This window comes from Impatiens glandulifera, chromosome 2, assembly GCF_907164915.1.
Source record: "Impatiens glandulifera chromosome 2, dImpGla2.1, whole genome shotgun sequence".
Lineage (NCBI taxonomy): Eukaryota > Viridiplantae > Streptophyta > Magnoliopsida > Ericales > Balsaminaceae > Impatiens > Impatiens glandulifera.
In genome coordinates this window covers 56,969,740-56,984,551 of record NC_061863.1, presented here as the reverse complement: position 1 = coordinate 56,984,551, position 14,812 = coordinate 56,969,740, and the positions used below count along the sequence as shown (strand labels likewise).

The following is a 14,812-nucleotide window of genomic DNA, read 5'->3' as shown; positions in this document are numbered from 1 at the left end:
TAAAAAATAAACAACTAAATTGTTTGAATAATAAACTATATTAATTTAAAAAAAAGAAAAGAAAAAGTAAGTTAGTTTTAATTAATGAACTCCAAACAAAGTTATTAAGAAAACATTATTTTTAAATAAAATTACTTTATTTGGATTGAGGTCATTTGATAAAAAATACAAAACAATTATGATATTTAATAAAAAAAATATTTTTTTGAAAAAGAAATAGAGAATATTTTACTATTAAATTGATTTTCCAGAAATTGGTAAAAAGGACTGGTTTCTTTAAAAATTAATAATGATTTTTTTTAGTTGTTTTATAAGAAAAAATCTTTTGTATCTTCTTATTAATTTTATTTTCTATTTATATTAATTTCATTTTCATACAAAAGCAAATTGCCGGCCATAGCAATTATATAACCTTATTATAGAAAACAATAGAGAATGATACCAACAATGTAAACTCCTATTAGAAGCCTCAAATTCAATAATATAACTTTATTTAATGGATACCATGATGCTATCCGCAATTAAAATAAGACGAGCAGTTTAATGGAATCTGTCTTATAAGCTGAAAATGATCAAATTTCATTGCTTACTCTTCTTCTAGCTGTGGTTCTACCCAACGGCCATGATCTTTTATGAGCTGGATTAAAGCGGTTTGGTCCGCATGCTCCATCTCGATTCCTCGCTTTACCACCGTCTGATTTTATTAATTCAAACATACACAACAATGTTACTTTTAATTATTTCAATTCCCATCATTCTTACATAATTTTGATATATAATCTTCATGTACCTTTCCAACATATAGATCAATCTTTCCTGGAGTACCTCCAACATATCCAAAGTCTGCATCAGCCATCTCCCCAGGTCCATTCACAATACATCCCATTATAGCAATCTGCAATAATCGACAACAAATTACATAAACTGTTTAAAAAAACAATAATACTATGCTATGAACTTACTGAAACACCAGGCAAGTGCGACGTCTTGTCTCTTATTTCCGCACTTATTTCTTGAAGGTCAAATAATGTTCTTCCGCAAGATGGGCATGAAACATATTCCTGGAATTACAGTATACATTTTACAAAATAATAATTAATGAGGACCAAGGCTGGACATTAAATTACTTACTGTCTTTGTATTGCGCATTCTACAGCCTTGTAGCAAATTGAAAGATGTATTTCTAAGGAAATCAAAGTCCTGATCAGGGGCTTCTAAGAGAAGACCATCTCCAAAGCCATCCACCAATAAGGCTCCAGCATTACTACCAGCACCAATGACTAAATCATCCCTGCAAATAAATATTAGAGTTTTTTTCAGGATCATAATTCCTGGACATTTGTACATGTAATAGCTAGGGGTTATAAGTTTGCAAATTTACTTGTGAGTGTCACTTGGGAACTGGATATGGTGGATTACTGGGAAGTTCAGACCATTTTCAGCAAGATATTCAAACAGCCTGCATTAAGGATGAAAAATATATTAATCATACCATTTGGAATATTCAAACAGCCTGCAAATAAAATATTGTTTGATGAAAAACTGGATTATTTTGGTTAATTAAATAACTAAAATATTCTTATAAGGGTATTTTAGTGTTTGAATCGATGATAGGATAGGGTTATTTGGATTTTCCTTCATCAAGCAAGGCCTTGTATTGTATATGGTTGTATCATTTTTACAGTTGATGTTATCTTTATGTAGTTTTAAGGATGTTCTTGCTTAAAAAATAATTAATAATCTACTTCCTTTGTAAGGATTGTAGGTCTAGGTATGTGTGTGTATATATATACCTCCTAGCCGCATGTACTCTGCTGATCTTTTCCTCGGTAAATGGGAGATCATGCAGAATCATCATAGCATCGATGGATTTTAGAATTTCTAGTTCGTCATAAGATTCATCTCCACGTACAGATACAACCAGGCGTGTTCCTGCAAATTAGTCCATTAACAATGTGTTAGTAACTTTTCACAATAATAAGAAGACCAAAGCCTGCAGATCGTCGTAAAGATTCAAAGTAGGAAGATCAGATTCAAGTGCACCTTCTGGCAAGAGCTTGTAAGCACCAGTTGATATTTCTTTGAGATTTACAAGGACAATCGCATGGGGAATTGGCTTAGTCAACTGCTCTGACAAAGGAGTTATGACTCCCATGCTTACATCTATCAACCTCTTGAGAGCAAGACGCTGACCATGAAAACAAGGACAACATAAGTGTTATTTAAAAGCTCATATACCATTTAGGTAATGAAAAAAATCATCATTGGATGAAGTTTCTACATAACTAAAAGAATTTAAGATTTTTTTTATTAAGGTATGGGAATACTTACAGCATCACTATCGTCTAATGGAGGAAGCTCCCTCAATAAGATTGAATCCACAGTTGCAAGATCCTATATTGACAACCAAAAATCAATCAGTGCATGCCCATGTAAAGTTGCTTAAAAGTATGCTAATAAATTTATCAAAGGGTAAAGAAACATAGGAATAGACCTTAAAGGGCATGCCAACAACAAGCTTAGCTGCTAGTGATTTGTAGAGGAGCTCGGGTTTCTGGGACAAAAAAAAGAAAAGGACAGCAAAAGACAAGATTCAGGTAAAGTGAAATTAGCACACAAAAGTCTGAATTGAAGAATACAGATATTCAGTTCAAATTAAAGAATAACCTTCAATTGCTTTAAAGAAACAGACATAAGAACAGAGCCATCGCGGTGTAGTACACCTCTGTAATCCACCTCTTCACCCTAGATTAAGCAAACAATACTTCTAGTTTAGGTATCTGAAAAGAAACTGAAAGAGTGGAAAAAATAGACGCCCCAACAGAAAAAGATTAATTTTGACCTCTTTCTGCATAGGAAGTTGACCAGATCGCCTTCGAAAATCAAAGCAGTTCCTGTGCTTCTCTTCAAATGGTGCCTAACAAGAAAGTTTTCCCAAATAATAAAAAATTTGAAATAAACTCCATTCAACTAATACTAACCACTCAACATATTGATCAAATTTATAGATGCAAGGCAAAACATACCACGCCTTTTTGTTTTTCAGCAGCTCTAGTCCCAAGGTTAGCCAGTCTCCGACAGGGATCTATCTCTTCTTCTGGAGGCTCAGTAAGAGAGACTCTAATGGTATCACCCAAGCCATCCTGAATATTAAACAAATCTACTGAGCTTTACGAGATCAGTACATGGAATTTGTGCACATTTATGATAAGATATTTACCTGAAGAAGGGTTCCAATACCAATGGCAGATTTCATACGTCCATCTTCACCTTCACCGGCTTCAGTAACTCCCAAATGCAACGGGTAGTCCCATCCTTGAACATACATTTCGGCCATAAGCAAACGGTACGCCTGAACCATGATAACAGGGTTGCTTGCTTTCATTGAAAACACAAAATTGTGAAAGTCCAACTTCCGACATATTCGAGCAAATTCAAAAGCAGATTCAACCTGTTTTGGATGTAAGATTACTGAGTTAAATCTAAACTGGAAATGAAATTGCAGTTAGTACTTTTACTGAAAAAGAAAAGAAAAACAAAATGCAGTTAGTAGTAGGCATAGTTGTAAGAATAATCATGCATACCATTCCCCTGGGAGAATCTCCATAGTAGCTCATTATTCGGTCAGAAAGACTTCCATGATTTGTTCCGATTCGCATTGCCCTTCCATATTTCTTACATTTCTCGACCAGTGGAGAAAAAACCTGATGCAATTAATGGCAGAAGATCATTAAAGTGGAAGATGTGCAACCTATCTACTTCATCAGTTCAAATTCCCAACATTTCTGTGAAGTTGGGGATGACATAAATAATAGGGTCCAGCTCATGTTCTCACCTGTTCTATGTGCTCCAGTTCTTTTTGATAGTCATCCTCTGAGTAATCCAGTTTTTCGAACTGAGCCCGCCTATCAGCTGCAACAACTCACTCATATGACTATAAAAACAGTAACTTCAGCCTAACATTACACAAATTACAAACATTTTCCACTAGGCTTACCAAAGTTTCCAGGGTTGACACGAATTTTATCAAAACATTCAGCAACTCTCATAGCAACAGATGGTGCAAAGTGGATGTCAGCCACTAGAGGTATGTTGTAACTACATGAAATATGATATTCAAATTGTAATAAGAAAATGAATGCATGTTATGAAATATGACATTCCAATACTATAGGTAATGATTCGATCAAAATATTTATATTTATGCACGTAACAAAATTTCATAATCATACTTCTTCTGAACAAGGGTGTTTTTAATTTCATAACACGCATCTGCTTCTTTCTTCCCTTGCACTGTTATCCGAACAAGATCTGCTCCCTTATCAGATACTCTCATCACCTGTAACACACGATCATTTTTCAAAGGGAAATTAATTAAGATCTGAAAGTAAACACAAAGATTGCATCTACAGCTGAAAGAAGTACAACCAATTTCAATAAGGGTTCACCAATGAAACAGAGAGATCCGAAATGATGTAAGTTATGCACAAGGATAGACAAAGGCAATTGATTACCTGTTCAACTGTTGCAGCAACATCCTTTGTATCAGTAGTTGTCATCGTTTGAACCCTTATTGGATGCTCACTTCCAATAGCTACATTGCCCACCATTACTGTCCTAGTCTTCCTTCTAACAGTTTTGTTCGGAGATTCACAGTACTTCTGTCTAGGAACTACATCCACAAAGGTAGGTTTAAATTATTTATCCCTTCCACATTATGATAGAAATATATATGAAAAAGGTATATAAAATCACTTCCGCACCTAACAAAGTGCTCCCGTCTGATGCAGGCTGAAGTTCAACCATTTCTGGACCAGGATTTGAGTTTCTTATCACAGAGACAGTCCTCCTTCCAAATCTCACCCTCTGCAAATCAGAAATCCTCACAAAACTTCTACCGTTTACAAATCGTAAACCATTGTCGTTCTTTCTCAAACCAGTGAACGAAGATGGAACAGCTCCACATGCCATGTTTTCCTTCACATTCACACAATAAAATTTAAAAACAAATTAGTTCAGCCGAACAACCAGAGTTTCCTTTCTCATCAAATACAAAAAAAAATGCATGAATTTCTTCCTGATGATCAATTCAATAATTAAAACAAATAATTAATAAATAATTCAGCAATTCGCCATGAATTCCTTCTTAGCATCAAACTATCAATCAATCAATCCATTCACGACGAAATTCAAGAGAAACTGTATAATTCAGCATCAAAAAACAAAGCGAGATAAGAAATAGAAGACGATAACAAAGATCGATCAGCGATGATTTCGAGAAGAGAAAATTATTACAAGATTTGATTAATTAAACCGGTGTCGATCTCCGCCCGCCTTGCTCCACTCTCAAGAACAAATATGCAGCAAGTACAAATGTGATTCAATGCTGACTGAGCTTTGATTTAAAGAGACTATAGTCAGTGAAGAAATAAATAAAGTTTTTTTGTTTGATTTTTCGTTATTTGAATAACTATTTTATTTATGTAAAAATGAATTGATAATTGGAATGATATTATTAAAAAAAGTGATAGTTGGTTGAATTATTTGAAAATAATATTAAATTACCAAACATCAAACAAGGTCTAAACAATTCATTTGACAATTCTATGGCAATTTTTATTGTTAAAATATTAAAAAGGATTTGAAAAAAATATATATTTAAAAGAAGTTAGTGATAAAGTCGAATTATTAAAAATTATATATTGATTCTTTTTAGAATTTTTTTATTTTATCCTATTAATTATTACAATCACAATAAAAAATTGTAAAAAAGTAAAAATAAAAATAATTTAAATATCTATCAAATTAAAAAGTAACATTAATATATTTACATTTAATATAAGAAAATAATTGCATTGATGAAATCTTTAAATTAAAAAATAGATTAAAAACTTATTTTTTTTTAAAAAAAATTATTGATATCAACATGTTTTGGTCAAACAATATTTATCTTGATTTTTTGTGAAACTAATAAAGAAAAGTACATTATTGGTAGATAATAACAATGCTGATGATCATTTACTGTTTATAATTATCCAAAACAAACAGTAATTATAAATTTAAAAACTAATGTTAATTGTCTAAAAATTTGAAATAATAAATAAAAAAAAATGATTTCCTTTTTCTTCTATGAGAAAATTCACTAGGGAAGTTTTTTGTTTACCTTAATTTTTATTTTTATTTTGAAAAATGACAGTGGGGAATTAATATTAGCTAATTTTCTTATTTCTCAGCCTATATTTTAAAAAGATAACCATTCAGAAAAGAAGATATTTTTAATTATATTTCCTTTTTTACGCTAAAAATATGATATAATCCCTTAATCTATCGTTTCATTCATGATTTTTCCTTAATTGAGTTGGAACAAAAACAAAACCAAACCAAACAAAACAATTAGGGTGGTTTTTCCTAAGATCTAATTGAAACAAACTCAAAAGAAAAACCTACTAAAACACATGCATGCAATAAACATAAACATGTATACTTGTAACACATTACAAATGTACATTTGAAACAAACCCTAGCTCTCAATGTGAAATTGGCTACAAACTGTGCTGTTAAAAGGTTTAAATTATTCAAATAAATTGCAGTCTTCTGGATCAACAACAAACTAATTAATCACACTGTTGAATGACAGTATAAAATCCTCCATTGTTCAGTCCAATGGCAACTGATTCTGTCATGTGAACGTTGCATCATTATTATCATCAACCAAACCGTGCCTCTCCAGGATTTCAACTGTCTCTTCCTTTGCACTGAAAATACAATAATATATACAGTTATGCTTTCTAATTAAAGAGAATGAAAAAAATTCAAAAGTGTTCCTGGTTGCAGAAATAAAAAATCAAATAGGGTAAGCCATATGTGTCAAACAAAAAGATCCCATCAAAACGGACTGAACAATGTTTGACCAAAAAACCTCCCACCTCGGGCTTCAGTACCAGATTCATTCCCTTCTTCCAGGGCTTCGAATTCCACAAGACAAAGTGGTATTGAAGCCCTGTGGTGGAAGAGCGCCTTGATGGGGATCTTTTAATTCCCCACTGTTTGGCACAAAGGTGATGGGACTTACACTTATGCATTTTACCGTTTGGGCACTTTTTGATTTCGTTGACCTATGTCGATAGGTTAGAGGGTTTTATTGATGACTTTTGCGATCTCAGTATGTTGAGTTTTTTCCTTGAGCTTTCTCTTGTGTAAGAGTCGTTTGGTTGTTTATTTATTAAAGAAAACAGAATTTAACTATTGGCTAAAGCATCACTCTAAATTACCAATAGAATAATTATGCAGCAATGCAATTTGGCTCTTAGCAAAAATGATATCATCTATACTAAGCAATTTAGTTGATATTGGAATTTGGATTATTTATTTATTTTGTGAAAAGGGAGAATTCCTTACCTTCCTGCTCTAAGAATCTTGTACTTTCCTGGCTTAGTAAGCTCAACCACAGTTGATCCTGCACGGCCTGAAGGCATCATGCCACCATCAAAGATATAAGCACAATGTTCCCACAAGCCTTCAAAATCTTTGATGCATACACTACTTGGCTGTCCACTAAGGTTTGCACTTGTAAGTGCTAGTGCACTCCCAGAACCACGAGCAACCACCCTTATGAAGTCATAGTCAGGTACTCTAACTCCAATACTTTCCAATCCGGGGTTTAAAGACTTCTCTAGCATACTTGACTCCCCTGAAAAATAAAAGAATATCTAATATCACCTCCAAATGTAATAATTAACAGCTAGGGAAAACTTTCAAATGCATCTCAAGTTCAGGCATGTTTATTTAATCTGGTCTTTACAAACATTCCAGAAATTGGTTATTGCAACTTCCAGAAAATTGTAATAGTTCCAAAACTCTTGAAGCGCGATAAGGGTGACTTATTGTCCAAACCTCGCTTTAGCACCACGGTGACAGGTCCGGGAAGTAGAGCATCAAGTAAGCCAGAGGGAAGGTGATCTGTGTTAGCAAAACGGGTTATATCTGAGACATCCCCAACACAAATTGCTAGTGGACTTGTATGCTTGCGGCCTTTGATCTCATAGATCCTATTGACTGCTTCCAACAAACTGCAACAGATTCCACATAAAACTAAAGCATGTCAAAAAATGACAAACAAATATGGATGGCCATAAATATTAGTGAATGAATCCACTACAGCAGTATCAATGACTATCATAAGTTTCCCTTTCAAACGGATCTGTTTGTCTACTTATAAACCCAAAATTATCTAGCCTCTCACTTTTCACAAACTTATATAAAAGAAGAAAATAAAGACATTTGTAAACCCCTCAAAGCTTGAAACTGAGGTTTTAGAATCAATGCAGTCTCCTATTAAACCTAATGATATGTCCCTAATGGCTACAGGGTAGAATCATGAAAAGGAAAAACATTGAAATTGAATACGAAACGGGATGAATGTTGTTTGATTCGTACCAAGCGTCACAAGCGAATCCGTAAAGAGTGTCTGTAGGGATAGCAATGACCTTCCCCGCTTTGATGGCCGCGATGGCATCCTCAGCGTGAGCTTCTGCGGCTGGACGTATAACACCGAAGCTGCTCTTAGTTTCGGCGTTTTCCTCGAATTTAACCGAATTACAAGTCATTCTCTTAGGAAAGCCACCAATTCTTCGACGGCGCTGCAGCAAATGCCTGTATTCGAGCTTAGGAACAGCTAAAGAGTGGCAGAAATACAATTTTCCGATGAAATTGAAGCACAGCGAGTGCATGCTACTGTAGCATACGCGTTGGATGAAGAAAAGAGAAAATTTTGTAGAAATTGACGCTCTCGATCTTCACATCTGTCAATGGCGGCTCCGATTTACTTGGGCCGTTTCAGTGCCGGCCATTTGGAGGAGCAACACAAAGTACTATTTATGCCATCCAACTTTCGAACACTATTCAATTTTACTCAAAAAATGTCATGGACGAAATTCGGGCCTGTGGTTTAGATTCGGCCCATTTTTTTATATTTTAAATAAGATTTTATTATGTCGGATATATTAAATCAAGATCTTACATTTAATTATATAAATTTTGAAAATCCGACTCAATATATTCAATCATTTATATTTGAGTGTTTTGTAAACTAATTTTAATCAAACAAACAAAAACATAATAATAGTTTCAAACAAATCTTCTTATTAAACAAATACTAAAATATCTAATAGCTATTTTACAAAATTTATTTGTATATAATATATTTAATAATATAGTAAAACAAATACTAAAATGAGGAGGGATAGGGGAGGAAATTTGAGGGAGAGAATGGGAGAAGGAATAATGTGTCACTAGATCACTTATTGGAAAAATGATAAAAGTGAGGAGAGAGAAATTTTGTTATTTTTTTTTTCTAATAAAATTGCGCCACATCATTTCCTCCCTCAAATTCTCTCTCAATTTATTTGTGTATCATAGCTTTAATAATAATATAGTTTTAGTCCAGATCCGATTATTTCGGTTTGATATCATCCTCTATATATGATGAATCAGATATTTTTTGTAGGGTCCGGAAAGCTATAACCTATAGCGGTCAGATAATTAAGATCTATTTTAATTTAAGTCATATTCTCTATCAAACTGTTGAATGATTTAGAATTATATGTTACCATAGAGGGTATGAATAATATTTATTTTTCATGTAATAAATTATTTAATTATGAAATAGTTGATTTATAATTTTCTTATGAAAATGGTAAAAATAATATATTTCTGTAATAATAATATTTGTGTGTATATAATAAGTTATATTTTAAAATTTAACCATTTTCAAAATGAGAAATAAAAAATGAGAAGGAGGGACTTATTTCGATGCTATTCATATGGGAAGTGCATGTATTTCACTTATAAAATGACACATATACATAAAAGTGAATCATCCCCGCCTCATCCTCATTCGGTTTTGAGGAAAAACCGTCCCAAATGGGACAATTCGGTTCGGTTTTCGCGGGGTGATTTTAAATTGTCATCCTTAGACAAATGGGTAGCCGGAAATTAGAAAAAAGAATGAGTGAAAGAATGACGTGACACAATATATTTGGTGAAAAAATATTAAATTTTATCTTTCTACTCTCTCTCTTTATACTTTTTATTTTTTTCTATTAATAAGTACTAATAAGGTAATGTCAAGTTATCTCCATCTTGTTTCCTCCCCAAATTTCTCCCATGTCACTCATCTTCATATATTACGTCACTTTCCATTTTCTCACATTATTTAATTCATTAACCAAAATATAAAATATTATTTATTTTAAATTATTATTTTTTATTTATCATTATATATTAATATTTTTAAATATTTAAAAAAAAAATACAACATAAAAATCATCATTAATTATTTAAATATTTGGGTTATTTAAATAACCTGAATCCAAACGAGACATGTTATCATTGCTTAAATTATTGAATGTTGATAAATCAAATCAGATTATTTGATTTGTCATTTATCATAGTTACCTACAATGTCACGCAAACTTGTTTGGTTTGCTTGTGATATAAAGGTGCATTATCATCGTCTAAGAAGCCATTCAAATGTAAAAGACTATCTACAAGACATTTGAACCTATTTGTTCAATGTCTACTATTTTATTTTTCAATGATTAATCAAGTAAGCAAAAATAACTAGGCCTAGCTACTAGAAATATTAAGTATGTTTATACTTTTAATGATTTTAATTTTATTTTATTTGCTAAAGATTTAAATTATTCGTAATAATTTATTCTTTCCTTAATTTGATAGACAACTTTTTTCACAATTGGACATATTCGCTAAATCAATCAAGGTCTATATCTCTGTGGTTGTGGGACACACGTGTCTCTAATATTATCCGCTTAGGCATGGTTTGAATTAGGTTTTTTTTTTAAATCTAGAAAAAATAAAATAATTAGTGTTAATAATTTTAAGGAGATGAGGATTATTTTTTATTAAAAAAACTTAGAGGGTATTGTTATATAAATAAAATAAAAAATAATAATTTAAAATAAAAAATATTTTAATATTTTGATTAATAAAATAAGTGATGTGATCATTAAGAAGTAATTAATTAAAAAATTAATTTTATTTGAATTATTTTAAAAACTCAAAGAGAATAATGCCTTAGCTTATGTTTATTAAAATTATTTAAATAGTTTTATTTTGTATAAGTTGTGAATAGTTAAATTATTTGATAAAAAATTATCAACAAATATTATTTAAAAGAGAAATAAAGTATTTTGGTATTTTGTAAGAACGATAAATTATTTAAATGTTTTTTAACAAACAAACAAACAATGCCTAAGGATCAATAATATTGAATATTTATAATTGGAGATTCCTTAACTAAGTTGGTGATCAGTGTTGTCACTAGACTTTGATTTGTGGTGTTTTTATTTATTTTATTTATCTATATATTTTAAAAATATTAAATCATTAACATTGTTTGGATTGGAGTTACTCAAATAATAATGATTTGATAATAATTTTGAAAAGGTAATAATTTTTTTTAATAAAAAAAAGTTTAAAATGTATTGATATAATGATAAAATAAATAAATAAAATTAAAAAAAGTTTTTCAAAAAGTAAATAAAATAGAGAATATTTTTACTTTGAATAATGAACCTAATGATGTGAAGAAAGAGATATAATAATATATTAATTTTGAATTATAGTTTATAGCGAAGAAGTTTATGTTTAAAAAGAATAATATATATATGGCATAACTAATTTAAATTTAATGACAAGATAAATAAATCAATACTCAGTTTGAGATAAGCTCTTGAGTTTTGTGAAATACTGTTATATTTTATTTTTAATTTTATAAAATTACAGCAACTCATATTCCACACTTCAGATAATCGAAATTATATTTGTCCTCTTAACTTGAGCTTTTATTCAGCTCAACCACTCTAGTGGATTTATATTTGATTTACTTTCAAATATTTAATAAAATTTACAATCCGAATAATTTTAAAAAGAAAATTAGAAAGGAAAAAATAATTAACTAAATTAATTTAATAAAATATCAAAAAAAGTGATTAAGAATTATAGTAACATCAATAAAGACAAAACAGTACACAAACAAATTATGTAAATAAGGATTTGAAGGCATTAGCTGAATAATTATGCTAATGACTTTGAAACAGCCTAACATAACAAGAATATTCCCAACACATGAATGTAGACTTTGTGGTTGTCACATTGTACCTTTTTAACATTTATCATTTTTCAAATAATTCACAATGGGTTGGGTACCATGAACCGGAATCTGTATAATAAAAAAAAATTTGATCTATCATTACTGGTACTTTTCTTTTTTAATCATCAATAGTTTATTTCATTAAAAAGTTATCATGTAAACCATAATTACAAACTCCACTTATTTATATAATCTTAATTTCTTTCTTTAATGGTAACGCATGAAATTGAAATTAAAATTGGTATTGAATTTCAAATTCTAATTCTATAAAAATTGAAATTGAATTATAATTTAATTTCAATATTTGAACAAATTAAAAAATTATAATTCAATTCCAATTTATATGTTAAGAAAAAATTGATAAAAATAATTTGAATTTATAATTAAAATATTTGTTTGACATAACCTATACCAATTCAGAATTTTAACTTGCTAAATTAAAAAAAAAAACAAAAATATCGGTTCAAAATGTTAATTTCCTAAATTAACAAAAATATATATATATCGGTTCAAAATTTCAACTTTCTAAATATAAAATATATATATATATATATATATATCGATTTGAAATTTTATCTTCCTAAATTAAAAATATATATATTATCTATTCAACACATTGACCATTTTGTAAATAATAAAATAATAAGATATTTTATTTGAAAAATATTTTAAAATAATAATTATTTAAATTGTAATTTTGAGCTTAAAAAAAGTAAAATTGAAAACTATAAAATCACATTATTTTGAATTAAATTCTTTTAATTCAAAAGCTTAATTTTAAATGGTTAACAAAATTTAAGAATTAAAATTACACCATTCAATTCCAATTCCAAAGTTATCAAACAAATCCTAAATGAATAATTTTTGTTTTTGAATTTAAAAAGTTAACACGATTCTCCATCGTTATGGTCTTGCTTTTAATATTAGAAATCTAAAATATTTGGTTTAATTGCACTGCAATATTCTTACCAATCCATAAGTTACCTATAGTGTTTCTTTTCACTTAAACTACCATGATAAACTTGTTTGAAATTATCGTCGAATCAAATATACTTTTTAAATAATTTGAACCTACACTTCTATGATTTGTTCATTATTGTATTAATTGTTATTCATATTTGAATTATTGTTTGATAATAAATGGTAACATTAATTGGATGTTATTCTGTGGCTAGTCAAATTGAGTTGCAAAATATCTCATGCAGTGTTATTGGTACCCAAAACAATAATTGAGCTTTGTGGGGAGTGGATTATATGAGATAAAATTTTCAAGAACCAGACTTTTATATTTTAATAAAAAAAATAGTGTTATTATAAAGTAGTTATTTATGCATTAAATTGGATAAAAAAACAACTACAATAATATAACATACGACCTTTCAATTCAATCACCTCATTTGTAAGAAAAATTAAGTTTGATATTAAGAACATCTATCATCTTGATCAATTCCACTAATCATTTCACTTAATTATTAATTCAACTACACTTTATACCAAACAAAAATATAATATTTATATAATATGCGAGATCATAATTCATGGTCCAGATTCCAGACAATTTTATTTGTTTAATAAGTTGTGATTTACTTAACTATAACTTCTTTACCAAATGAAAAAAAAAAATCAGTGCAATGATAAATTTAATTAACTTCTCATTCAAATGAAATACAAGTGTTCTAAATAAATAAATTAGTTTCCAAATGAATACAAAAGTTTTATGAGTTAATTATAGATGAACTTCTAACCATTTATTTATTTATTTGAGTTTGGAATTTAGTTTATTCTTTTCTTTTTTATAATATACATAATTTTGGTAGATAGAAGACTTCACACAGTTCACACCACCCCCACCATGTGCATTATTAATTAGCTGTCAAAACTAGGTACAAAGACACTCTTCCATATCCATTATTATAATTATTATTTTGTTTCAAAGTTTAATTGAGAAACAAATAACACATTTAATTTCGTATTTTACAATTAAGAAATTTATAAATTCCAACAATTACAAGAATTCATGAAACAGTAATAGCATACACATAGGTAATTCTTCAATAGGGAAATGAGCTCAACTAACTAGTTAAGGTATAATTTGATACTAATAAAATAATTAATGGATGTCTTCCAAAACTAATGCAAAGATGATACACTAAATTGAACTTCAAGCAAATTAAGAAAAAGATGTATTTGAAAGATATACATTAAAAAATGTAAAAAAGTTAATTGAATTACATTTGTTTAGTTAGGATTTGATTTTTTTTTTTTAAATTTGGAGTGAGGAAAAATAGTAATTATTAGTGATAAATTTCTTTTAATAAAAATATTTAAAAGGTATTAATATATAATAATTTAAAATTAAAAGTATTTATTTTAGTTAATAAATTAATTAATTTGATGAATGAGAATAAAATTGAAATAATATTTAAGTATTTCGAACAATTTTACCTCGTCATATTTACAGTTCAAATAAAAATAATAAAGACAAATCATACCAGTTAAATTATTAAATAAAATATATATTTTTAACTATACAATATATTTATATATATATACCTCAGAGCTTGTTTGATTTGGGTATTTAGATTTATTTTCAAAAAATTATTTATCTCATTATTAATTATTTTATCATTTAAATCATTA

The 14,812-nt window shown here is 29.2% G+C and overlaps 2 protein-coding genes across 2 annotated transcripts; both read right to left on the bottom strand.

Moving 5' to 3' along the window:
* Positions 1-436: 436 nt before the first annotated feature.
* On the bottom strand, positions 437-5,425 carry LOC124923802 (4-hydroxy-3-methylbut-2-en-1-yl diphosphate synthase (ferredoxin), chloroplastic-like). Its single transcript, XM_047463778.1, has 20 exons — positions 5,296-5,425; positions 4,764-4,977; positions 4,515-4,672; positions 4,233-4,339; positions 3,998-4,098; positions 3,836-3,912; positions 3,585-3,704; positions 3,221-3,451; positions 3,027-3,143; positions 2,843-2,917; positions 2,668-2,745; positions 2,495-2,554; positions 2,332-2,394; positions 2,044-2,188; positions 1,794-1,932; positions 1,382-1,459; positions 1,132-1,291; positions 963-1,061; positions 791-895; positions 437-694 (listed from the first exon to the last, which is right to left on the bottom strand). Exons 2-20 carry the CDS (start codon positions 4,969-4,971, stop codon positions 587-589), a joined length of 2,229 nt encoding a protein of 742 aa, XP_047319734.1. The 5' UTR covers positions 4,972-4,977; positions 5,296-5,425; the 3' UTR covers positions 437-586.
* Positions 5,426-6,461: 1,036 nt separating this feature from the next.
* On the bottom strand, positions 6,462-8,830 carry LOC124923803 (yrdC domain-containing protein, mitochondrial). The gene is made up of 4 exons (XM_047463779.1): positions 8,437-8,830; positions 7,894-8,069; positions 7,399-7,690; positions 6,462-6,755 (listed from the first exon to the last, which is right to left on the bottom strand). The coding sequence occupies exons 1-4, from the start codon at positions 8,727-8,729 to the stop codon at positions 6,680-6,682; spliced, it is 837 nt and encodes a 278-aa protein (XP_047319735.1). The 5' UTR covers positions 8,730-8,830; the 3' UTR covers positions 6,462-6,679.
* Positions 8,831-14,812: the final 5,982 nt, after the last annotated feature.